Raw genomic sequence first — 25,028 nt, 5'->3', positions numbered from 1 at the left:
GTTAAAAACTAATTCTTATTTACAATGACGGCCTACCGGGGAACAGTGGGTTAACTGCCTTGTTCAGGAGCAGAATGAGATTTACTTTGTCAGCTCGGGATTCGATCAAACGTTCTCTGAGTGAAGTTTTTTGGGGAAACGCATTTTTACATAGTTTATAAAAAAAAAAACCGTAAGTTCACTATCAGGAAACCCGGGACCAGGTTTGACCTGATTGGGCTAGAAGCAATCAAAAAAAATAATAATCTGGAATAATGATACAGCTAACACTGTCGAATCTTCACCCTCTTTCCTCGGAAACTCGGGACACAATGCTACAGTGCGTGACTGAACCAACGCCTTATCATTAAAACAATTATTATCTGGGAGATTCCTTTATTTTTATTTTTTTCCATAGTCGCACAGTACTTCCAGAATAGAACTTCTGGTCGCATTCGACCGAATTGTTCGCACATGAGGAGCCCTGATGATACCACTCTGATAACAGCCTTGTAAAACCGTTGTTATTCACACATGTGGCTGGTAGTAAAAGTTGTAGTAAACGTGTCTAAATTCACACTTAAAAAAAAAAGAAAGAAAAAAAAGGTTTCATCGAGTAGTAAAAAGTTGATGTAGAAAAACAAAACAATTCTTTCACAGGTTTCTCTACTTACATCGATTCTGAAATCCTCAAGACGCTTGAACTTGCTCAGGCACTCCTGCAGCTTGGGGTCGATCTCCATGTTCTTGTTTTTGGAGTATTTAAGAAACGCCCAAAACTTCTCTAGTCCATACAGCTGGCCTGTGAGAGACAGGGACACAGAAAGGGGACAGTGTTAAGGGGGGGGGGGGCTACGTCATTAAGGATACATTTCAAAATGGCAACCTATTCCCTACGTAAGGCTCTGGGTCAAAAGTTGCCCACTTTATAGGGTGCCATTTGGGACATAGAAATAAATGCACTCCTTTTGGAAGCATAGTACGGAGAGTTACTGCGCGGTGAGAATGTGTACAGTTGGCGTTCCCTAGGCGACCCCTCACCAGCTTCGTAGTCTTTCATGGTCTCCTCCTGGAAGTCTTTGAAGATGTCTGGTCTGAATTTTCTCTCTAGTCCGTAGCTATAGTACCTGAACAGACACTCCAGACCGTACCTGTAACATACAACAGGGATTTAATTATTATTATTATTATTTATTTTTTAAATCTGCCTTGTGTGGTGATCAAGCAGACTAAACAAACACCCCTCTAACACCAGTAGTTGGCAACTCAGATCCTGGAAGGCCACAATGAGTTCTGGCTTTTGTTCCAACCCAGCAGTAAGATGTCCGATTCAACTAATTGCAGTAGTCTAAATGGAAGACTGATTGAATCAGGTGTTTTAAGAGCTAGGGCTGGGCGATATATAGAATTCATTCAAATGAATTACGCTAAAACCAATGTCCCAAATGCCTGTGTCGCAAGAATCACGTTTCTTTTACATTTAAAAATAAATAATGTTCTGTGTCTTTTTGGTTTCATCTCCTGTGCATCTTCCCACTTCACAGACACCAAGCCCCTCCTCCTGTGCATCTTCCCATTTCACAGACACCAAGCCCCTCCTCCTGTGCATCTTCCCACTTCACAGACACCAAGCCCCTCCTCCTGTGCACCTTCCCACTTCACAGACACCAAGCCCCTCCTCCTGTGCATCTTCCCACTTCACAGACACCAAGCCCCTCCTCCTGTGCATCTTCCCACTTCACAGACACCAAGCCCCTCCTCCTGTGCATCTTCCCACTTCACAGACACCAAGCCCCTCCTCCTGTGCATCTTCCCACTTCACAGACACCAAGCCCCTCCTCCTGTGCATCTTCCCACTTCACAGACACCAAGCCCCTCCTCCTGTGCATCTTCCCACTTCAGACACCAAGCCCCTCCTCCTATGCATCTTCCCACTTCACAGACACCAAGCCCCTCCTCCTATGCATCTTCCCACTTCACAGACACCAAGCCCCTCCTCCTGTGCATCTTCCCACTTCACAGACACCAAGCCCCTCCTCCTGTGCATCTTCCCACTTCACAGACACCAAGCCCCTCCTCCTGTGCATCTTCCCACTTCACAGACACCAAGCCCCTCCTCCTGTGCATCTTCCCACTTCACAGACACCAAGCCCCTCCTGTGCATCTTCCCACAAGCCCCTCCCCTTGCCACTCACAACAGAATATTAACTTAATCTCTGACAAACAGTTTAAACTAGCTATTTGCATTTGAGGACTGGCCCAACAGGGAGAAAAAGAAAAAAAACATCATATGGACAGCGAAATGCTTAGACATTATTTTACTGTAAAAGACGAGAACTTAACCTTTCTCCCCTTTTAAATGTCCCAACTCCCAAAATGTAGAACACAGTAAACCCTACTAAAACGAGATCAAGGAACATGATTGTGGAAAATACCACGTATCGCAGTTTAGACAAACACTCGTTGTGTTTCTAGTTGTCTAGTCTGTGTTTTTCTAAATGTGCAATGAGCATAAAAATATGCATCGTTATAAAGGAATTGGCAACTCATTCTAAGAAATAAGCATCATCTTATCTAGGTAGGCCACTTGATTTAAACATCTAAAACAAAGTTTACAGGTCATGTTGATCAAACAACCAACAGGAATGTGTACTCACAACAGTTCAACAGTTCTGCCTTGTTAGCGAGCAAATAGACTTCAAATATAAAGGTCAGCAATATAAAGTCCAACCTGCCCTCCCGGTAGACGTCGACCAACAACCCCCCCCCCCCCACGGGCGTCGACCGACCCCCCCCCCCCGATAGGCGTCGACCAACATTCCCCCCCCCCCCCCCCCCCAGTAGGCGTCGACCAACCTTCCCCCCTGCCCGCGTCAACCACCCTGCCCCAATCCCCCCCCCCCCGGTAGGCGTCCACCTTCCCTGTCTGTTGTAACTAAGGATAATGCAGTAGCACAAACAGGGGGAGGTTCTACACAAACAACCTGCATTTTAACCACACGTGTACATTTGTGATGCTGTAATCTTTATAGTTATGCTGCCATATCGTAGCCCGAGTTGCTGAAAAAGACCACTTCTACTTTTGACTGACTGCCCCCCCTGCTTTGTCAATGTTTGAAATGGTGAAAACAGAACAATCAATCGATATTTAGACTGCCCGTCTGTGTCTCTACCTAGAGTACACTGCATACATGAGCAGACCCTCTCAAACCTTTCGCTGTCGGGAAGAAAGGTCGAGGAAAAGTCGGATCCGCGGCCACTCCATACAATCAAATAACTATGTATAATCTGTAGACGGATGAGTATTAAGCAAATAATGAAATTAAACATTTACCTGTATCCCTCCTTGCCGTCCTCCACCACCAGCTGTCTGAACTCCTCATACATCTTCCTGTTGAAGTGATCCCTTAGGAAGAACGACCAGAAACGGAACAGCGTGTTCATCTCCTGGGATTGGCCGATGCCCAACCGCTTGCGCTCTGTGATTGGTGGAGTAGAGGGGTGAAAGGTCAGACACTATGGCTGTGCTGTGTTCTAAATGCAAACTTATTCCCCATATTTTCAAAAAGTAGTGCACTACGTAGGGAACAGATTGCTATTTGGGATGCAGACCTGTGTATCAAAGTAAGCCACTGCAATATATATTTATATGCTGTGTTTCTCACCATTTATACACAAGTTGTAATGTGAAATGTGTGTGACAACCTGACTTTGTCAAAGTCTAGAAAGTCAAACGTTTCTGAATGGAAGATAGTGAGCAATAGAAGCCGTATATGAAATGGTAAAGGTGCCACGCCTGTAATGGTTAAGTGTGTGAATGAGTGATTAACCATCTCTGTGTGTGTGTGTGTGTGTGTGTGTGTGTGTGTGTGTGTGTGTGTGTGTGTGTGTGTGTGTGTGTGTGTGTGTGTGTGTGTGTGTGTGTGTGTTCAGGGGGAAAAAATATATGAGTAGCTATGAGTACCGTTTAGGCAGCGCCGACGGTATTTGTGGTAAACATGTTGAGTGAAGCCGTTCTCCTTGAGCAGTTCGTGGGAGGGATGCTGGAACTTGGGGAGCGACTGGGGGGTGCAGCCAATTCCCCCCAATGCAGGGGTACCCTCTGAGGGGCTGGCGTTGGAGCTGGAGAGAGGGGGACGAGTCATTAAATACACAAACATCAACAATAAATGAAACCTGAAATTAACATATAAGTAGATTTACCAATGTGTAAGTGGTGAACCACTCAATAACTTCAACAATTGTTATTGTGGTGAAATGTTCTAATTATGACATAAGATAAAGCCTTTTGTAGGTAAAATGAACAGGTAAAGTGTACACGTTCGCAAATCACCACAGGAGAGGAGACTTGTCTCACCTGACGGAGGCAGTGCGGGACCGGTGTTCTCGTGAGTCCATCACCCAGCCAACGTGGCACTCCATTGGGGGGTTAGAGCTGTGTCTTGTCTTCCTTTTCCTGGGGGTCTGGAGAGAGATCGAGAGAGAGAGAGAGGACAGTTAACTACACTAAGAGAACGACAGAAGTCAAGACGCCCACACCCAAAACCAACCCTAGTCACCAGTTTGAAGTGAAAGACACTTTACAAATCACATGTATAAACAGATGCGCAGTATAAGTCTGATAGCATCTATATGTACAGTGCTGTGGAAAAGTATTTGCCCCCCTTTTCTGATTATATTACAGGAAGCATTTGGTTGCAGTCATTGCAGCTAAACATGGCACAACCATCTATCGAGTGTAAAGGGGGCAATTCATTTTTCCACGCGGGGGAATTGTGTGTTACATAACTTTGTTTCTGTATAATAAGTATGTCATTGTTGTGTTATTTGTTCACTCGGGTTTCCTTTATTTAATATTAGGTTTTGGTTGTAGATCTGATAATATTCTGTATAAAAAATATGCAAAAGTTGCAAAAATTTGAAAAGGGGCAAATACCTTTCATGGCACTACTCCCTGGGAGGTCTAACAGGCCGCTCCCTGGGAGGTCTAACAGGCCGCTCCCTGGGAGGTCTAACAGGCCGCTCCCTGGGAGGTCTAACAGGCCGCTCCCTGGGAGGTCTAACAGGCCGCTCCCTGGGAGGTCTAACAGGCCGCTCCCTGGGAGGTCTAACAGGCCGCTCCCTGGGAGGTCTAACAGGCCGCTCCCTGGGAGGTCTAACAGGCCGCTCCCTGGGAGGTCTAACAGGCCGCTCCCTGGGAGGTCTAACAGGCCGCTCCCTGGGAGGTCTAACAGGCCGCTCCCTGGGAGATCTAACAGGCCGCTCCCTGGGAGATCTAACAGGCCGCTCCCTGGGAGATCTAACAGGCCGTTCCCTGGGAGATCTAACAGGCCGTTCCCTGGGAGATCTAACAGGCCGTTCCCTGGGAGATCTAACAGTCTGCTCCCTGGGAGATCTAACAGGCTGTTCCCTAGGAGATCAACATGAGTTGAAGCTAAATGGCAGAAACTCTTATTTGTTACCATGGCGTCGACAGGCCGGCTCTCCTTCACCACAGGGTAGAAGCGGGGCGTCATGGGGGGGTCCTTCCGGTGCGGGGTGCGAGGCGTGCGGGGTGTCCGGGCACTGCGGTAGTTGGGCGAGTCAGGCACAGTAGTCGGGAGGGAGCGTGCTATTGTGGAAGGCTCAGGGGCACCGAACAGTTTGTTCGCCAAGGCGTCTACAGGAACTGAGAGATGCGAGAGAGTCATGAGTGATATCTGGAATACAGTTATGGGTCATTTTAGTATCACAGCTATATAAAGGATATGCACATGAGTAAGACAGGTATCTTATGTGGAGGTATTGCTATAGTTTCCAAGCTTTTCAGTGTGTGTTGCAAAAGCCATAGAACCACTTCCAACTCATTATTCTGCTCTACGGTGTCATTTCCTGTTGGTTCAGTTGAGTGGTTGAGCTTGGCACTGGATAGGCCACAGCTGTGTAACCCCTGTTTTATTGAGAGGTCTGCGTCTTGTCTGTGCGCACGCGCCCATCCGTGTCTGCCTCGTGTGTGTGTGTGTGTGTGTGTGTGTGTGCGTGTGTGCGTACGTGTGTGTGTGTAGTCCGTGGTACTCACTCTGCTGGGGCTTGGGGGGTCCCGGGGGTACTTCCTGGTTGGGGTCGACAGGGGGCTCTGGGGTCAGACAGTCAAACTCCTCTCGGCTGATCAGGTGAACCTTCTTGAAGTTCTCCACCTCTTGCTGCAGAGACAACATGGCAGAGAGCCTCAGTGAGACAGTGGTCAAACTTAAATGGGCTGGTTTGTTTCCCCAGAAAGGTAGATTTAAGCCCAGTCCTAGAATAAAAATGTGAGATTCTCCATTGAAAGTGCTTTTCAGTCCAGGACTAGCAGTTCTGTCCAGGCGATGAACATTCAAAAAGCCAAACATTTGACCATGCCTCATTTCATGTCTAAAACATTTGTTGTTTTTCTCAAGAGCCAAAACAACAAAAGCCGGAGGAAATAGTTAATGGCCTGTCATCAGCAATGATCTATGTAGCCTAATGTACCTTCTAATGGTTTGGTGATGGTTGGACAAACACGCCAACAGGGCATGGTGACCAAGAAACTACAAGGCTACATTACAGCCTTCAATCAAACTGCCATTTCATCCCAGTCCATTTCAAACTGGTCTGAATGTCAACGGTAACGATCTCCAAAACACAACACAGAATCATCAACTTTCCTCTAAGACAAAACTGGTATAAAAATAACAACAACAACGACTAAACTGGAATTCTACACACAGAGCCTGCGTACTAAAATGGTAACATATTTCCTATATAGTGCACTGCTTTGACCAGGGCCCATAGGACTCTGGTCAAAAGCAGTGCACCAAAATGAGAAAACGGGTGCCATTTTGAAACAACACTTACATTTCCAGCCCTAGCCATCGCGAAGTCTAGCAAAGTTACCTCTGAAGACATTTGAAGAGCCATTTCCCCCCCCCCGTAACCCACTTTACAGAGCCCTTAGCTAGGCGGAGGCAGCCTAGGTAGGGCTTATTTATAAACAAGGGAACTCTTTTTCCACACACCACTGGATGGGGGGGGGGGGGCATGTGAACGACACAAAGAGCCCTGTCACAATGAGAGCAGGGACAACAAACATACATTCAAAATGGCAACACGACCATTCTGTGGCCCGCCACATCCAGAAACAGACACCACGCGTGCGACAAGGCCCTGGACAGAAACGTCCACAACTGCAGCCAGAATAGACACCTGGAACTTTTCAGAATAGCCCACTTAAGTTATATATCAGTGGTACACAAACGATGTTCGTAACAGTTTTGTTTGTTATCGTTTATTATTGTAGAAATAGTTTCTGGGCCTGGTGGAAGCTTGGTAACATGCCTAATTTAACTAGACATATGGAATTGGCTAGGCTATTCCCTAAATAGTTAGTTAGGGAAAGAAATTCTGCTATTCACCACATTCCCATCGGCAACACTCGTAAAAACAAATTGAAAACAAACAAATACTAATCCCTGTGGGTTTAACTCGACTTTCCTTTCTTGCATGACCGATCCTATTCTAGTTAAGAGTGCTTGATACCCGACTAGGGAGTCGACGTCTCAGTGAAAGGGACTGACCTTGATGGTGGCGTACTCGGGTTCGTAGTTGTCATCCCAAAGATCCGCTTCGTAGTAGTACAGGCCGTCGTTGATCACCTTCACCAGCTCGTTGGTCAGCTTAGAGCGTGACGTGTGGTGGCCTGTGCGGTCGCCACCCGGATGCTTACGTAGGTAGGGCGGCGTCTGAGTCACGATGAGGATTTTGTTAACGTCGTTGTCGGCGATTTCGCAGTCCGAGTCGTCGTCGGACCAGTCGGTGAAGGTGTTCCTGCGACCATCTATCTGCTCCATCTCCTCGTCAAACATGAAGTCCAGCTCCTCAGGCTCGTCCTGCTCCTCCTTGGTTCCCGTGGCTGAGGCCTGGGCTGGGGAGGCCGAGGGGATCGGGCTGGGTCCTGGCTGAGGCACCGGGGAGACAGCCTCTTCCTTCTGCTGCAACGAGGGGGTCTACCATCAGTTAACGCCCAGGGAGGAGGGAGGGAGGTATGGATGGATGACAAAGGGGGAGAGGGAGACAAGTGGAGAGAGGGCAATGTAGAGGTATGGACATACCCCCAAATGGCACCCTATTCCCTATGTAGTGCACTACTTTTGACTAGGGATCTGGTCCAAAGTAGTGCACTAAATAGGGAATAGGGTGCCATTTGGGATGCTGACATTAGATCATGAAATTGGTTGTAAGTGTCTTGAAGGAAGCCTTTATAGCCATTGGGTTTTGTAGCAAGCATCATGTTGCAAGCATGACGATGCAACGTTGCCCTGTTATCCATATAAGCGAATGGGGGGGGGGGGGGGCTAATTGGCTTTACCTGCACAAAAACTCCAGTATTTTTCCTACATAGCTTGTCCTCCATCTTGTTTATTTATTTATTTTTAAATAGGGAGACAACTCTGTTTTCAGCACTTCTAATTCATTGACTGATCAAAACTAATTTTCTCACGTCTCTCTCGTCCCTCTGCAGCAGACATTTGATGAGCAATATGTTTGGAACATCAAATCGCAATAAAATCAGTGTTGAAATCGCAAACACACATAGAATTGTGAGAATTGCAATATATAATCATATTGGCACCCAAGTATGGCGATAATATCGTATTGTGAGGTTAGAATCCCCCTTCCGTCCCTCTCCTCACCTTGGGTCGGGCCGGGGAGGGCCTGGGCCTCTTTTTCACCTCGATCCAGGACTCAGAGTCCAGGTCGGGGAGACTCGCCGACAGGCCCTTGGACATGCTCTTCAGGTTGGACACGTCCTGCTCCACCTTGGGCTGCTTGGAGGCCCTGGTCGAGCCCCTGGTGGGCGTGGAGGACCGGGGAGACCCTGGAGCAGATTATGTCGATTAGATTGACTAGAGGTGATCCCTAGTCTAGACAAGCCTACAGGAATTACCATGTGGACAGACAGGTGATCCCTAGTCTAGACAAGCCTTCAGAAGGTGGACAGACACGACGATCACTAGACAAACCTACAGATGTGCAAGGTGGACAGACAGGTGAGTGAGCTCACCAGATAATCAACCCAATGGACTAAATCAGCTGTGCCTAATCAGGGTCTACTTGACACAGCAAGAGAGCCCTTGACTGAATCAGAATGAGTCCACCTCACAGTATCACACTGTATACCCCCACCCTTAAAAAATAATAATAATAAAAAAATAAAACTCAGGTGTCTAGGCTGGGCCCAAACTGAGCCAACATGGGAGGTGTTTAGCCTTCACCAGGGTGTTGTGATGCTATACGTGGATAGTGAGACACTAGCAAGTATACGGTGACTGTGGCTGGCTAGACAGCTGAGTATAGCCATCTGCTTATATAGCAACTCTGTATGGCCGAGTGTACAACAGTCTGTTTTCATAGTGAATATATGGACAGACAGGTACATACATACACATGTCTGTTCGATAGGATTCTAAATACACAGTCTGTTAAAGTGGATGTGGCTGACTAGGTGGATCAATATACCCGTTTTGAGTAGCTAAACGGAATAGTCACAATCAGAACGGGTGGGTATCTGTTCTACAATTGGGGGTGTAGCTGCTATTACCTGTCTGCTCAGCGGGCGTCTGCCGGGGCACGAACTCTGGGCAGTGGATGAGCTGGGTCAGATCGACTTGGTTGTGGTCCGGTCCCATGGAAAGACCCGGTAGAGGCCACTTCTCGGGTTCCACCTTTCGGCGGATCTTCATTTCAATAATCTCCACCTCTTTGCTACCCTTTAAAGACTGGGGGTAGATTTAAGAGTGTTCAGGGTATGAAACACAATGAAATAGTATCTACCCATCTATCGTATACGCATGTGTGTTTTGTGTGTATTTTTTTTTTTTTTAAACTAAAAACCACACGAGGGCAGGATTGGACCCCCTTGCTGACCGAATCAGGCACCTTGCCTGAATGTTTGACATCCCTGATCTAGAATATTCTCCATGCCTGGCAAGTTGGAACCACATTCCTGCATTACATTCAAACACTTCTAAAAACTTAAGAGGGAAAGAAACTACTGCAGAAAGTGTTTTTTGTTGTTGTTGAGAAGTCAAAACTCGATGAAAAAAAACCTTGAATTATCTACAAATTCTAAAAAAAAAGTGCTGAGTTCTGAAGGTAGAGAGACGCATTTATTTCTAGAGCCATCCGCCATCTTGCTAGAAACCGCCAAGGCTGCGAACGTACGTACCTCTATGATGAGGTTGACGTCGGTGGTGAGGGCCTGCACCCTGTGGAAGCTAGCGACCAGGCCAAGAGACAGGAAGCCTTCCTGATCCATCTTCCTACGCAGGAAGAAGTCCCGCTCCAGGTTGTCAAGGCTGAAGTAATACTCACTACGAAGAACATGCAGGAAGTCAATAAAATCAGTCTTCCTAGAATCACAATGCCTTTATTATGAAGACATGCTCAATAGAACAAAATCTGAAGATGTTTTGTTGTTGTTGGCAAAGCCCTCGTCAGGGAGTACAATGATACAATGGGGAAAGTGTTGAGACTAAATATTTGGCTAAATACTACTACTACTAAATATGTTCTCAGCTTCGTTTTGGAGTGAAAATAACTGTAATTTCAACTACAATCCGTTGTATTGAAGATGGAATTTGATCATGGAAATTATAGGCCTATGTATGTACACCTACATTCAGATTCCATGTTATATTCTGGGGCCACCCATATGACAAAGTATGCACGCATGAATGCCAATCCTTTTGGTTGAAAGCGTCTGCTAAAAGAGCATAGGTTATTTACATTATTTCAACCCTGAAAATAACAATGACCAACGCCAGTAGTTCTAAAGCGCCGTAACCAACGGCAGTAGTTCTAAAGCGCCGTAACCAACGGCAGTAGTTCTAAAGCGTAGTAACCAACGGCAGTAGTTCTAAAGCGCAGTAACCAACGGCAGTAGTTCTAAAGCGCAGTAACCAACGGCAGTAGTTCTAAAGCGCAGTAACCAACGGCAGTAGTTCTAAAGTGTAGTAACCAACGGCAGTAGTTCTAAAGCGTAGTAACCAACGGCAGTAGTTCTAAAGCGCAGTAACCAACGGCAGTAGTTCTAAAGCGCAGTAACCAACGGCAGTAGTTCTAAAGCGTGGTAACCAACGGCAGTAGTTCTAAAGCGTAGTAACCAACGGCAGTAGTTCTAAAGTGTAGTAACCAACGGCAGTAGTTCTAAAGCGCAGTAACCAACGGCAGTAGTTCTAAAGCGTAGTAACCAACGGCAGTAGTTCTAAAGCGCAGTAACCAACGGCAGTAGTTCTAAAGTGTAGTAACCAACGGCAGTAGTTCTAAAGCGTAGTAACCAACGGCAGTAGTTCTAAAGCGCAGTAACCAACGGCAGTAGTTCTAAAGCGTAGTAACCAACGGCAGTAGTTCTAAAGCGTAGTAACCAACGGCAGTAGTTCTAAAGCGCCGTAACCAACGGCAGTAGTTCTAAAGTGTAGTAACCAACGGCAGTAGTTCTAAAGCGTAGTAACCAACGGCAGTAGTTCTAAAGTGTAGTAACCAACGGCAGTAGTTCTAAAGCGTAGTAACCAACGCCAGTAGTTCTAAAGTGTAGTAACCAACGCCAGTAGTTCTAAAGCGCCGTAACCAACGGCAGTAGTTCTAAAGCGCCGTAACCAACGCCAGTAGTTCTAAAGTGTAGTAACCAACGGCAGTAGTTCTAAAGTGTAGTAACCAACGGCAGTAGTTCTAAAGTGTAGTAACCAACGGCAGTAGTTCTAAAGCGCCGTAACCAACGGCAGTAGTTCTAAAGTGTAGTAACCAACGGCAGTAGTTCTAAAGCGCAGTAACCAACGGCAGTAGTTCTAAAGCGCCGTAACCAACGCCAGTAGTTCTAAAGCGCAGTAACCAACGCCAGTAGTTCTAAAGCGCAGTAACCAACGCCAGTAGTTCTAAAGCGTAGTAACCAACGCCAGTAGTTCTAAAGCGTAGTAACCAACGCCAGTAGTTCTAAAGCGCAGTAACCAACGCCAGTAGTTCTAAAGCGTAGTAACCAACGCCAGTAGTTCTAAAGCGTAGTAACCAACGCCAGTAGTTCTAAAGCGTAGTAACCAACGCCAGTAGTTCTAAAGCGTAGTAACCAACGCCAGTAGTTCTAAAGCGTAGTAACCAACGCCAGTAGTTCTAAAGCGCCGTAACCAACGCCAGTAGTTCTAAAGCGCCGTAACCAACGCCAGTAGTTCTAAAGCGCAGTAACCAACGCCAGTAGTTCTAAAGCGCAGTAACCAACGCCAGTAGTTCTAAAGCGCCGTAACCAACGCCAGTAGTTCTAAAGTGTAGTAACCAACGGCAGTAGTTCTAAAGTGTAGTAACCAACGGCAGTAGTTCTAAAGTGTAGTAACCAACGGCAGTAGTTCTAAAGCGCCGTAACCAACGGCAGTAGTTCTAAAGCGTAGTAACCAACGGCAGTAGTTCTAAAGCGTAGTAACCAACGGCAGTAGTTCTAAAGCGTAGTAACCAACGGCAGTAGTTCTAAAGCGCAGTAACCAACGGCAGTAGTTCTAAAGCGCCGTAACCAACGGCAGTAGTTCTAAAGCGTAGTAACCAACGGCAGTAGTTCTAAAGCGCCGTAACCAACGCCAGTAGTTCTAAAGCGTAGTAACCAACGCCAGTAGTTCTAAAGCGTAGTAACCAACGGCAGTAGTTCTAAAGCGCAGTAACCAACGGCAGTAGTTCTAAAGTGTAGTAACCAACGGCAGTAGTTCTAAAGTGTAGTAACCAACGGCAGTAGTTCTAAAGTGTAGTAACCAACGCCAGTAGTTCTAAAGCGCCGTAACCAACGCCAGTAGTTCTAAAGTGTAGTAACCAACGGCAGTAGTTCTAAAGCGCCGTAACCAACGGCAGTAGTTCTAAAGCGCCGTAACCAACGGCAGTAGTTCTAAAGCGTAGTAACCAGCGCCAGTAGTTCTAAAGCGCAGTAACCAACGGCAGTAGTTCTAAAGCGCAGTAACCAACGGCAGTAGTTCTAAAGTGTAGTAACCAACGGCAGTAGTTCTAAAGTGTAGTAACCAACGGCAGTAGTTCTAAAGTGTAGTAACCAACGGCAGTAGTTCTAAAGTGTAGTAACCAACGGCAGTAGTTCTAAAGCGTAGTAACCAACGGCAGTAGTTCTAAAGCGCAGTAACCAACGGCAGTAGTTCTAAAGTGTAGTAACCAACGCCAGTAGTTCTAAAGCGCCGTAACCAACGGCAGTAGTTCTAAAGCGCCGTAACCAACGGCAGTAGTTCTAAAGCGCAGTAACCAACGGCAGTAGTTCTAAAGCATAGTAACCAACGGCAGTAGTTCTAAAGCCTAGTAACCAACGGCAGTAGTTCTGAAGCGTAGTAACCGTAGTAACCAACGGCAGTAGTTCTAAAGCGTAGTAACCAACGGCAGTAGTTCTAAAGCGTAGTAACCAACGGCAGTAGTTCTAAAGCCTAGTAACCAACGGCAGTAGTTCTGAAGCGTAGTAACCGTAGTAACCAACGGCAGTAGTTCTAAAGCGTAGTAACCAACGGCAGTAGTTCTAAAGCGTAGTAACCAACGGCAGTAGTTCTAAAGCGCAGTAACCAACGGCAGTAGTTCTAAAGCGCAGTAACCAACGGCAGTAGTTCTAAAGTGTAGTAACCAACGGCAGTAGTTCTAAAGCGTAGTAACCAACGGCAGTAGTTCTAAAGCGCAGTAACCAACGGCAGTAGTTCTAAAGCGCAGTAACCAACGGCAGTAGTTCTAAAGTGTAGTAACCAACGGCAGTAGTTCTTAAGCGCAGTAACCAACGGCAGTAGTTCTAAAGCGCAGTAACCAACGGCAGTAGTTCTAAAGTGTAGTAACCAACGGCAGTAGTTCTAAAGTGTAGTAACCAACGGCAGTAGTTCTAAAGCGCCGTAACCAACGGCAGTAGTTCTAAAGCGCAGTAACCAACGGCAGTAGTTCTAAAGCGCCGTAACCAACGCCAGTAGTTCTAAAGTGTAGTAACCAACGGCAGTAGTTCTAAAGCGTAGTAACCAACGGCAGTAGTTCTAAAGCCTAGTAACCAACGGCAGTAGTTCTGAAGCGTAGTAACCAACGGCAGTAGTTCTAAAGCATAGTAACCAACGGCAGTACTCACATCTGCCTCTTGATGTAGTCCTTGAGCAGGCCCTGGTCTACGGAGTACAGGTCGTTGCTGCTCATGTTGTCATAGTAGTAGGTCACTGGAGCGCCAAACTTCTGGCCGTAGGCGCCGTCCTTCCCGTCGTAGGCCTTGTAGCCGTAATGGTAGTCATAGTGACCTGGCAGGAGACAAGGTAGTAGTCAACCATTACTGGGCGGCTGTCACATACCTACTAAAATAAACAAAGCTACAGCAGAGACACATTTGCAGCACAGCTGTTGAGCCTAGGAAGGCGTGCGAATACACTCTAAAAATCAGAGCAAGCTGACAGAGCTAGAGAGTAAATATTCGTCTAAAGATCAGCAGAGAGAGAGAGAATTTAAATATGGCTTCCTGTCAGGAAAACATTCTTAGATTGCTGAAACGGTGTGTTCCTGTGGGAGGGGGGAGGACTCCAAACAGAGGGATCTCGGCCTAGTAAGAAGGAGAAGAACGGCAGGTTTCATAATGACAGTGGGTGGGTCAGGTGGAAAGAGAGTGTATTGCTGAAACGGTGTGTTCCTGTGGGGGGGGGGGGGGGGACTCCAAACAGAGGGATCTCGGCCTAGTAAGAAGGAGAAGAACGGCAGGTTTCATAATGACAGTGGGTGGGTCAGGTGGAAAGAGAGTGTATTGCTGAAACGGTGTGTTCCTGTGGGAGGGGGGAGGACTCCAAACAGAGGGATCTCGGCCTAGTAAGAAGGAGAAGAACGGCAGGTTTCATAATGACAGTGGGTGGGTCAGGTGGAAAGAGAGTGTATTGCTGAAACGGTGTGTTCCTGTGGGAGGGGGGAGGACTCCAAACAGAGGGATCTCGGCCTAGTAAGAAGGAGAAGAACGGCAGCTTTCATAATGACAGTGGGTGGGTCAGGTGGAAAGAGAGTGTTAACTTTGCTCTACTTCACTTGTTCCTCCCACTTTCTCCTCAAATGAAAGGGGGGGGGGGGGGGGGCACTGTTTTCCTGCGGCGAGGGGAGAGACTGGTAGCTAGAACCAGCAGGCCCAGGCTCCCTGCCTCCACCCGTGGCACTGAGGGATCACAGGGCTCGCCTAGTACTACCACACTCCGGTTGTTATGAAATAGGTTTTACTGTATCCTTAGTGGGGCCGGATAAGGGTTACATCGGACAAAGGCAAAGCCATGAGCACAGCCACACAAGAGAGAGAGAGAGAGAGAGAGAGAGAGAGAGAGAGCGCCTTGGAACCACACAAATGAAAATAATTATGTATTTTAAGACTTCAGTACTAAAAACAGAACTGAAATGGAGTTTTAAATCTTTGCTAGTGTACCGTGTTACTTTCTACACACTACTCTCAATAAAATGCTATTAGGACATTGCTGTTCTTCAATCACTTAAGACCGTGGCTCTCATCCAACTAGATACCATACCATATCTGTTCATTTACACAGAGAGCTTACCTCTGCTACCTCCTCTGCCTCGTCCCCGGCCCCTGCCTCTGCCACGACCACGCCCCCGGAACCCGGCACGGAAGGGAGCGCCCTCACTCTTCACGCTGGACACCTCATCGTGGTCCTCACGACATTCGCGCTCGTACTTCCCGCTGTGCCAGTCTGAGAAAAAAAAACATGTAAAAAACTGTTAAGTTTATTTTAAAGTATCCCTATATATTTCTGTTATTACGGTGCCATCAGTCTGTTGTTAGTACGCCTGCGCGGGAGTGTCACTGGAGATGGACCTGACCTGAGTGCTATGGCAACCGTGTACTGCGAACATACGGTTTAGTAAAACGTTTAACTGGAACCTAATCGGTGTGTCATTTCACGATAACAAAACACACAAAAATAAACTAAATTAAAATGTTGACCACTTTAAAGATAAACTGGCCTCCCGGGTGGCGCAGTGGTCTAGGGCACTGCATCGCAGTGCTAACTGCGCCACCAGAGTCTCTGGGTTCGCCCCCAGGCTCTGTCGCAGCCGGCCGCGACCGGGAGGTCCGTGGGGCGACGCACAATTGGGCTAGCGTCGTCCGGGTTAGGGAGGGTTTGGCCGGTATTGATTTCCTTGTCTCATCGCGCTCCAGCGACTCCTGTGGCGGGCCGGGCGCAGTGCGCGCTAACCAAGGGGGCCAGGTGCACGGTGTTTCCTCCGACACATTGGTGCGGCTGGCTTCCGGGTTGGAGGCGCGCTGTGTTAAAGAAGCAGTGCGGCTTGGTTGGGTTGTGCCTCGGAGGACGCATGGCTTTCGACCTTCGTCTCTCCCGAGCCCGGACGGGAGTTGTAGCGATGAGACAAGATAGTAATTACTAGCGATTGGATACCACGAAAATTGGGGAGAGAAAAAAAAAAAAAAAAAAAGAACTAAGCCTTGCCCCCTTTAGTTATCCTACGGTTCTGACTCGTACAGGGAGAACACTAAGAATGGCCCATGTTATGAATTCTGTCTCTGTACATTTAAAAAGTGCTATACAAATAGTTAAATTGACGAACGTTACGTCCATCCTAGCTTGCTAATTAACGTCTTAAATCAAAATTACAGATTGCCTCTTATCCGCTCACCGTCCCCATATTCCCTAGTTTACACTCTCAATTGTTAGCAGAAACTACATTTGTTTAAACAAGTCCGCCATACCAACTATGTTTTTTTTTTTTTAAGGCAGTAAATGAGGCTGAATTAACTGTTTCGCTGCCAGACAAGGCTCCACTGATAACCAGGTGTAGCAGTGGTAAGGATTCCCTCCGTGGTGCTGAAAGGAAAGCTCTGCTGTTGGGACAGCTTTATGTAGGCCCTAACAGTTTGTGGGCACCGTTTGTCACCGTTATAGTGCAATTAATGTATTGTTTAGTGTTGTGTAGCGGCTTTGCTGACATGCACCCCAAATGTTGTATTGTCTTTTGCACCCATCAAGATTTATATGCTAAAATCATCACTGCACCTATCCATCCCCTATTGGCCCAGTCAGATGTAATGCACTACAGTGCCTTCAAGAAGTATTCACACCCCTTGACTTCACATTTTGTTGTGTTACAAAGTGAAAATAAAAGAGTTAAGTGTGTGTTTTTTTACAGCAATCTACACAAAACACTAATGTCAACATAATAAAAGAATTAAATACAACTAAATAAAAACAATTTGGATGAGATAAGTGTTCAAGCCCCTGAGTCAATACATGTTAGAATCACCTTTGACAACGATTACAGCTGTGAGTCTGTCTGTGTGTGTGTTTATTTTTTTAACATTTATTTAACCTTTATTTAACTGGGACCGGACTACAACCAGGTCAAGTTCTCTCCTATCACAGCCATTTTAAAGTCACCATTGGCCTCAGTGAAATCCCTGAACGGTTTCCTTTGAAATTCACTGCTCAACTGAGAAACCTTACAGATAATTGTACGAGTGGGGTAACGGAGATGAAGTAGTCAATCAAAAAATAACATTAACCACATATTGCACACAGAATGAGTCTGTAACTTATTGTGTGACTTGTTAAGCACATTTTGTACTCCTGAACTGATTTAGGCTCGCCGTAACAAAAGGGTTAAACACTTATGGACTAACAACATGTCAGCTTTTCATTTGTAGTTAATTTGTAAAATTAATGTTTAAAAACACAATTCCACTTGGGGTATTGTGTGTATATCAATGCACCCCCCCCCCCCCCCAAAAAATATTAATTTAATCTATATTAAATTCAGGCTGTAACAACACAATGTAGAAAAAGTAAAGGGGTGTGAATATTTTCTGAAGGGAATACTGAACCTGGTCAAAAGTAGTGCACTAAATAGGGATAGGGTGCCATAGTAGTGCACTATATAGGGAATAGGGTGCTATAGTAGTGCACTATATAGGGAATAGGGTGCCATATGGTACCCAACCAGGCAGACATAAAGGGTCAGGCTGTCGCTGGGTGACGTCAGTCACCTCGGAGGTCGTTCCTGTTGTTGGGGGGCATCCTGGGAACCTCGTTCTGACGGGTGTTGTTCCTGGATGCAGAGCGCTCTCTGGGCCCCTCTGACTTCACCTCCATCATCAGAGGCACCCATTTGTGCTTGTTCCCTACACACACACACACACACACACACACGTTAGAACGGCGCCTGTCTGTCACATTTACACATTACCAATAGTTTTGATTAGTGTCCGACCAAGCGTGAGATGCAGGCAGTAGGACACTAGTTGATGTTGCAGGGGGAACGACAGAGCAGCACTCACCAAGCGCTCTGTAACTTCTCCTGGTAGGCCTATTAGGTCCTATAAGATTTTCACAGCTGGAACTGTAAACCCTATTGAGAAGTCTGATAAAAACACTGACATCTAAAATAAACACCTCACGTTTTACTCTGTCTTCTGCACAAATCCGTTTTGTAATTGCCGGAACAGTGACGCCCATGTTTTATTCAGCCAGCGGTGTAGTACCCTTTCTGGCCAGTTGGCGGTGTCAGTGCTCTGTTAGTGGAGTGTGCTCGAGGGCAGGAGACTAGAGCGAGCACGTTGAACTTAAGTGATTCTCACCTTAACCGTCAGCAGATAGGCACAGGGCCACGTCACTCTTGACAGTGCACTCTGGGAGAGTAAGAGTGACGTGGCCCTGTCTGCTGACGGTGTAGGTGAAAGAATAACGAATCATCTTAATTTCTCCAAATACATTTGCATGAACACGAATTTCACTCAGTGAAACGGTGCTGCAGAGTTAGAGACAATATACAAAAAAATACAATATAACCACATATAGTATGTACACTATCAACACTGAAGCTATAAACACTACAGACTGCACTATGAACACTGAAGCTATAAACTACAGGCTGCCCTATGAACACTGAAGGTAAACACTACAGACTGCACTATAAATTACAACTATGTGTAGAGATTAGGGCTGTGATGCTCATTTTGGAATTTTGGATGACATTTTTGGTCAGCCAAATGACTACAGTCACAGGAACAACCATATATCTCCCGCATGTTAAGAAGCAGGATGGTTGCAGGTCCTGGGCTGGCGTGGATACACGTGGTCTGTGGTTGTGAGGCCAGTTGGACGTACTGCCAAATTCTCTAAAACGACATTGGAGGAGTCTTATGGAAGAGAAAATGAACATTTAATTCTCTGGCAACAACTCTGGTAGACATTCCTGGAGGCAACATGCCAATTCCAAGCTCCCTCAAAACTTGAGACATCTGTGGCATTGTGTTGTGTGACAAAACTGCACATTTTAGAGTGGCCTTATTGGCCCCAGCACAAGGTGCACTTGTGTAATGATCATGCCGTTTAATCCGCTTCATGGCTTGCCACAACTGTCTGGTGGATGGATTATCTTGGCAAGAAAGAACTGTTCACTAACAGGGATGTAAACAAATTTGTGCACAATTTGAGAGAAATATATATTTATTGTGCATTTGGAAAAATTCTCGGTAATTTTATTTCAGCTCATTAAAAACCAAGACTTTACATGTTGCATTTATATAAAGGGAGGGAGATCGAGAGAGAGAGAAAAAGAGCATTGCAGAGCCAGAAAGAGGCACACACACACGAGAGTCTGTCAGTGGCAGAGATCTAAAGCAGTACCGAGTGCAGTTGCAGGATGAAAGTGCAGGGTGCATAGTCCAAGTAGGAAGGTAAACGTGGACCAGGTGGGCAGTTGGTGAGGGCCACAGCGCGGGGGGGGGGGGGGGGGGGGGGGCAAGGCAACACTGTTCGGTTGACAGGAGGTTTTGGTTGTGATTGACCTGAACCGTTTGGCCGAAGGGACTCTTTAAAAGACAGGGTGCCCAGAGTGAAAGGGAAGGGGGAATAAGAGCATTGCAGAGCCAGAAAGAGGCAAGTCTCTCGCTCTAGTCAGTGAGGAAAAACCTCATTCCGAAGGTCAGAAAACACTCGCTGGCTGGCAGACCGGTGGAATTTCAACCCTTTATTACTGCCAAAACATCTCCCTGCCTGCATCGCCTCCTACTCCGTGAGGGTTAGACTCGGAGTAGTAGTCACTACAAAGCCAGACTGGGCCTGCACCATGCAAAACATTTAGTAAACATGATTACTTTTCCTCAAGTGGGAATGGATATTGCTACATTGTTCAGGACTACAGCCTGAGTGTTCCCCAAATACTTTTAATCAAGTCACGACGTCATTGATGTTAACACAATGACTGGCTATTTGTTATAGTTTGTGTGTTCAGACAAACATTTGTTCTGTGTAAAAGCCCTTAGGTCGGATGTCCTACCGCACAGGGTTCTGTTTCCCTGAGCCCTGTAAAAACTATATTTTAAAAAAGGGAAATTACACCTACTTTTTAACCTCATATTCACCATCTCCGGTGTCTACATATGTGAAATAGCACTTTCCATTCACTCTGTAGTTTAGTTAAAAAGAGTAAGAGGTCAACCTCTTAGTAAACATCACCCACCTTTTTTCTTCTGTCCATTCTTCTGAGAGTCCTCGTCGCCGTTCTTCTCCTCTCCAGAGTCGTCCGACTTGGCCTTCTGGTTCTCCTTGCTCTCTTCGTTGGTGTCACGTTTCTCTTTCCACTCTTTCTTAACCACGGGCTTCTTGGGGGCCTGGGGGAGTAGGTTAACACAAGGTACAATGTTTCCAGCAGCGTTTTTTTTTCTCTTTTCTTCCCAACAACCAGGTTTAGGAGCATCACTTAGTGTGTATTCCAAATGGCACCTTATTCTCAATTTGGTCCCTGGTTAAAAGTAACGCAATGAATAGGAAATAAGGAGCCATTTGAGACTAACATTAAGGTTACAGGTCACCTACAGTACACTGAGGAGAAACCACACGAAACCATTCATTCCAATGATTTACAGTGAAAAACACGAACACAGAATATTTGTCAACAAATAGTACATTTTGACGTTAGCGTTTCCTCCAGGAGTAGCGGCGTGTGTGTGTAGGTGGGGTGGGTAGTAGGTGTGGGGTGTGGGTGTGGGGGTAGTAGGTGTGGGGTGTGGGGGGGGTAGTAGCTGTGGGCAATGGCGCAGTGCTAAAGGTCGTCCGCTGCTATAAAGCTAATTTCCTGAAATTCTACACATTTTGCCTTACGCCGTGTTCTTATGCCATCCGAGTGACTCAAGCTTATAATACAGAATCATTACGGGCCGAATGACATGACATTTTAGATTCTGACTGTCTCGTTTTTTTTTATTTTGATGATTGTTAGTTCTCAAAGATGATCTCAGAAGAAAAAAAATATTGCTCCAATATATTTTCTACATACTTTAAAATATGGTTTTAGTCGTTTACGATTTCCCTTCACTGGAACTAAGGGGCCCTAGCCCGAACCATGAAAAGCAGCCCCAGAGCATTATTCCTTCTCCACCAAACTTTACAGTTGACCGGGCCAGCTCTAACAGGGTAACAATTTGACAAAGACATACCTTTCTATTCCTTCTTGTTCTGGGACACAACCCGGGGGGTAAGATTAGTGAGTAGGGTTGGGCGGTATTTCAATAAAATGTATTACTATAGGGCCTCCAAAGTGGCGCAGTGTCTAAGGCTTGAGGTGTCACTACAGACCCGGGTTCGATCCCAGACTGTGTCATAACTGGCTGTGACTGGGAGTCCCAAAGGGCGGCGCCGGGTTAGGTCTGGGATGATTACTTGGCTCATCACACGCTTGTGGTGGGCCGGACGCCTGCAGGCTGACTGCGGTCATCAGTTGAGCGATGATGTTCGGTCAGCTGTCGTCGATCACCATGTGATGTGACAGACTATGGGTTTAGCTTATTTGAACTTTAAGTTATAAAAAATACAAACTGAGTCTGGCAGGTCAGAACACATTCAAACCTTGTCTCGGATTTTCAAGCAAATTTAAGTCAAGATTGAGGTTTCCTGAGTGGTCCAGTCTCAACGCCTATTGGAAGCTATTCTGGCGTGTCTTTGGTATAAAAATGGTTTAATTGTCTACCTCAGGGTTTGACATTCAGAAGACTGGGGTGGATTATGCTGAACGGTCCAAGTCTCAGTCCAATTTGTTTTATTTAATACATTTTTAGATTTCATTTACGCGACATGCTCATTTTCATTACAATGTTGAAGAAATACATTCCTAGCGTGTGAGGAACATGTTTTGCTAGCCAGCAAGCTAATATTTAGAAAAAATATTTGTTTGGCAACAGTTATGGTAACCTGTTTGCAATCCCTTTAACGTTGCTACAGACGTTAGCTACTGCCATCAAGTTGTGTCATCATATTTAGCCTATTCCACCATTTGCAGTATGCATACTGGCATTTGAAAACAGTGCAGGGAAAGAGGGAATCCACTATGTGGATATGTCAGACACATTTAAACCTAAGTGTAGAGACACACGATGTGTTCGGAATTCCAAGATCAGAAATTCCATGATCAGAATAGAAAAACAGCATTAACTGCCAAGTCTTAACATGGCCAGAGAGCTGCCTAGAGACAGTTGCAGATCCTGTGTTTAATCACCTCTGCTCAATTAGTCATGCAGCGTGCCCATTTTGAGACTTAGTCAAATTAAAATGCAAGTTTAGTTCACTTGGATGTTTGAGCTCACTCACTAAGTTAAATAACTTCTATCAGGGCACTTTGCATAGGAGCCCCATGCAAAGCATCCAGTTAAAGGGTTAGTTTGGCAAGACAAGGCCTAGTCGTTTTTTCACACTTGTACTACACGCATTTCAAAATGTAGTTTTTTTTTCTTTCTCTTTCTCTCTCCCCTTTTCTTCTTCATGTCGCAAAAAATGAAAGTAATCCACACAACAACAACCAGTCACTTGGTGAGCAGACCCCCCATAACAAAGCACTGGAATAGAGATGTCCATTCAAATGTGTTAGAACACTCACTTGCTATACAAACCTTTGTAAAATCACATTCACATAGAAATACTGTACACTTTTCTGTTTTTGAACAGAAACCAGAAGAGCTGTTAACATTACCAAGTATGAATGAGCAACTAACGGAAAACCAATAGCCTAAAATGGGAAGTTAACTTCCACCGAGCACTGAATACCTACTATAATGCTAATTTCCTGTGGCCACTGCAAACCTGATACCCAATTTCTGATGAAATACTGATTCCTTGTGTGTGATTGGAAGTTAAATCAATACCACTCATCAAGCTTTCCAATGGCTATGTTCACCCCACCAGCAAACCGTTCCACCATCATAATCCTTCTGGGCATCCACAAACTGCTGGTTGCACAGGCCCACATTACGTCTACGGTTGGACTAAACCATTTTCATGCTGGGTCTCCATAGTTCTGTTCAACCCAGGAGCTGGCTTAAAAATCAGGGTGTGCGTGCAACCGTCTCCCCAATAATTATTATAAATTCCCCAGCAAGCTTTTTGATTGGTTAACGTCACAACCACTATACTCCTTTGTTTCAGGTCATTCAGGTTCTACGGAAGCCAAGGAAGCCGTGGAGGCTCCTAGACCAGGCGGCTTCAGGTCCATGTGAAGGGTGAACTTACTGGGGATCTCCGTGGGGAGCTCACCTCTCTGACCTGCCTGACAGGCATGGGGCATGACACAATCCCAGTCACAACTTCAATCTGAGCACAGGGGGGACAGAAGGGAAGGTATTTTTAGGATAAGGGCGCAAATCACAATTACAGGATTGCGTTCACTTGGATGAAAATAAATATATATATTTTTAAATGCCATTTCAACAACACACACAGAGACAATGATAAAATGATGATGATGTATATGCCTGTGTTTCAATGCCATGTAACTGGAGTGTGTTTTGAAAATTGTATGTAATTCATCATTGTTATGAGACTGCTTATGAGATGTCCTCTAAAACTAAAGAATGCTGATTCATTCTATAGAAATTTGCTGACATTCTATGGGCAGAATTCTACAGAAAATTCTATGGGCAGAATTCTACAGAAAATTCTATGGGCAGAATTCTACAGAAAATTCTATGGGCAGAATTCTACAGAAAATTCTATGGGCAGAATTCTACAGAAAATTCTATGGGCAGAATTCTACAGAAAATTCTATGGGCAGAATTCTACAGAAAATATTCTCATTTTACAGGCATGATTCTAAAAAGACTTTACAAAACGCCACAGAATGGAGAATAAAGGTTTGGTGTCTGGGGAGGGTTGTGATAGTCGGGGTGTGGCATCTACAGTCGGGCCCTCCACCCAACGCAAACCTAACCACTGAGTACAACACAACCTTTAACCTCAATTCCAACCAATTCTAGAAAACCACCTAAAATAACTGAACAATTCTCAGAGGAAATTATGGGCAGTGAAGTTGTCTTAGCAAAATATACAATGGCCCTTGGGGACATGGTAATGACAATACTAAAGCTTTAGTTTCATTGCCGTACTGAACCAAAACCTTCACAGCCTTTCTGGGAAAAACAGCCGACCTATTTTAAAAGCTTAAAAAAAAGTACAAAAATATCAAATTCTGATAACTATTTTTTTTCTTCAAGTAACTGACTGATTTAACAGCGTTTGGAAAAGTTTGGTTGCCGACAACCCCCCCAGAATAGCAGCAGATGTCCTGGGGTTATTGTGGGGATCCCTAAAAGGACATCCCATCTATAGGGACCCGTCCAGGCCTGGTTATTCCTGGCCCTGCTCTGACCTACATCTCCTCAGGCCTACGCTAGCCTGGCAGAACGTACGCAGAGCAGCCGCTCCTCACTCCCCCCACCTGTCTAAAAAAGGGATTTAATACTTGGGGTCATTCTGCCAGTGAGAAACTATCTCCCCGATCCCAGTTGTCAGAAATAGCCTGCAGGGATATGCTACTGTAAGAGGTCACAAATGAGTTGCATCCTCCGTCTGTGGTACCCAGCACCTGGGGGGGAAATGAAGGTTGGAACGTATGGATGCCTCAGGTGACTGCACCGCTATAGCTCAGAGCCCCTCTACCAGTCTCAGATGTGTATTTAAGCCTGCAGTGCTGAGTCTTGGAGTTCATGTTTGCCCTCAAGTCGATCTCTTGGG

General features: G+C 45.8%; 1 protein-coding gene across 5 annotated transcripts in view; it reads right to left on the bottom strand.

Annotated features, from left to right (window-relative positions):
* The window catches only part of LOC129868007 (la-related protein 1-like), a 49,585-nt gene that overhangs the window by 3,985 nt on the left and 20,572 nt on the right, over nucleotides 1-25,028 (bottom strand). The window contains exons 4-19 of one of the 5 annotated variants that reach the window (XM_055941562.1): nucleotides 23,529-23,609; nucleotides 20,491-20,641; nucleotides 18,014-18,148; nucleotides 15,552-15,704; nucleotides 14,108-14,270; nucleotides 10,208-10,352; nucleotides 9,581-9,758; nucleotides 8,673-8,857; nucleotides 7,557-7,967; nucleotides 6,038-6,161; nucleotides 5,442-5,647; nucleotides 4,337-4,443; nucleotides 3,944-4,101; nucleotides 3,314-3,458; nucleotides 1,021-1,130; nucleotides 654-781 (exon numbers count right to left, since the gene is read on the bottom strand). In XM_055941562.1, coding sequence (XP_055797537.1) covers nucleotides 654-781; nucleotides 1,021-1,130; nucleotides 3,314-3,458; nucleotides 3,944-4,101; nucleotides 4,337-4,443; nucleotides 5,442-5,647; nucleotides 6,038-6,161; nucleotides 7,557-7,967; nucleotides 8,673-8,857; nucleotides 9,581-9,758; nucleotides 10,208-10,352; nucleotides 14,108-14,270; nucleotides 15,552-15,704; nucleotides 18,014-18,148; nucleotides 20,491-20,641; nucleotides 23,529-23,609 — 2,580 coding nt within the window. Of the gene's footprint in view, nucleotides 1-653; nucleotides 782-1,020; nucleotides 1,131-3,313; nucleotides 3,459-3,943; nucleotides 4,102-4,336; nucleotides 4,444-5,441; nucleotides 5,648-6,037; nucleotides 6,162-7,556; nucleotides 7,986-8,672; nucleotides 8,858-9,580; nucleotides 9,759-10,207; nucleotides 10,353-14,107; nucleotides 14,271-15,551; nucleotides 15,705-18,013; nucleotides 18,149-20,490; nucleotides 20,642-23,528; nucleotides 23,610-25,028 lie in introns of all 5 variants that reach the window. The other 4 variants (XM_055941563.1, XM_055941560.1, XM_055941561.1 and 1 more) reach the window with 4 other exon arrangements.

This window comes from Salvelinus fontinalis, chromosome 13, assembly GCF_029448725.1.
Source record: "Salvelinus fontinalis isolate EN_2023a chromosome 13, ASM2944872v1, whole genome shotgun sequence".
Lineage (NCBI taxonomy): Eukaryota > Metazoa > Chordata > Actinopteri > Salmoniformes > Salmonidae > Salvelinus > Salvelinus fontinalis.
The sequence above is the reverse complement of the archived record's forward strand: the minus strand, read 5'-3'. Positions and strand labels throughout refer to the sequence as shown.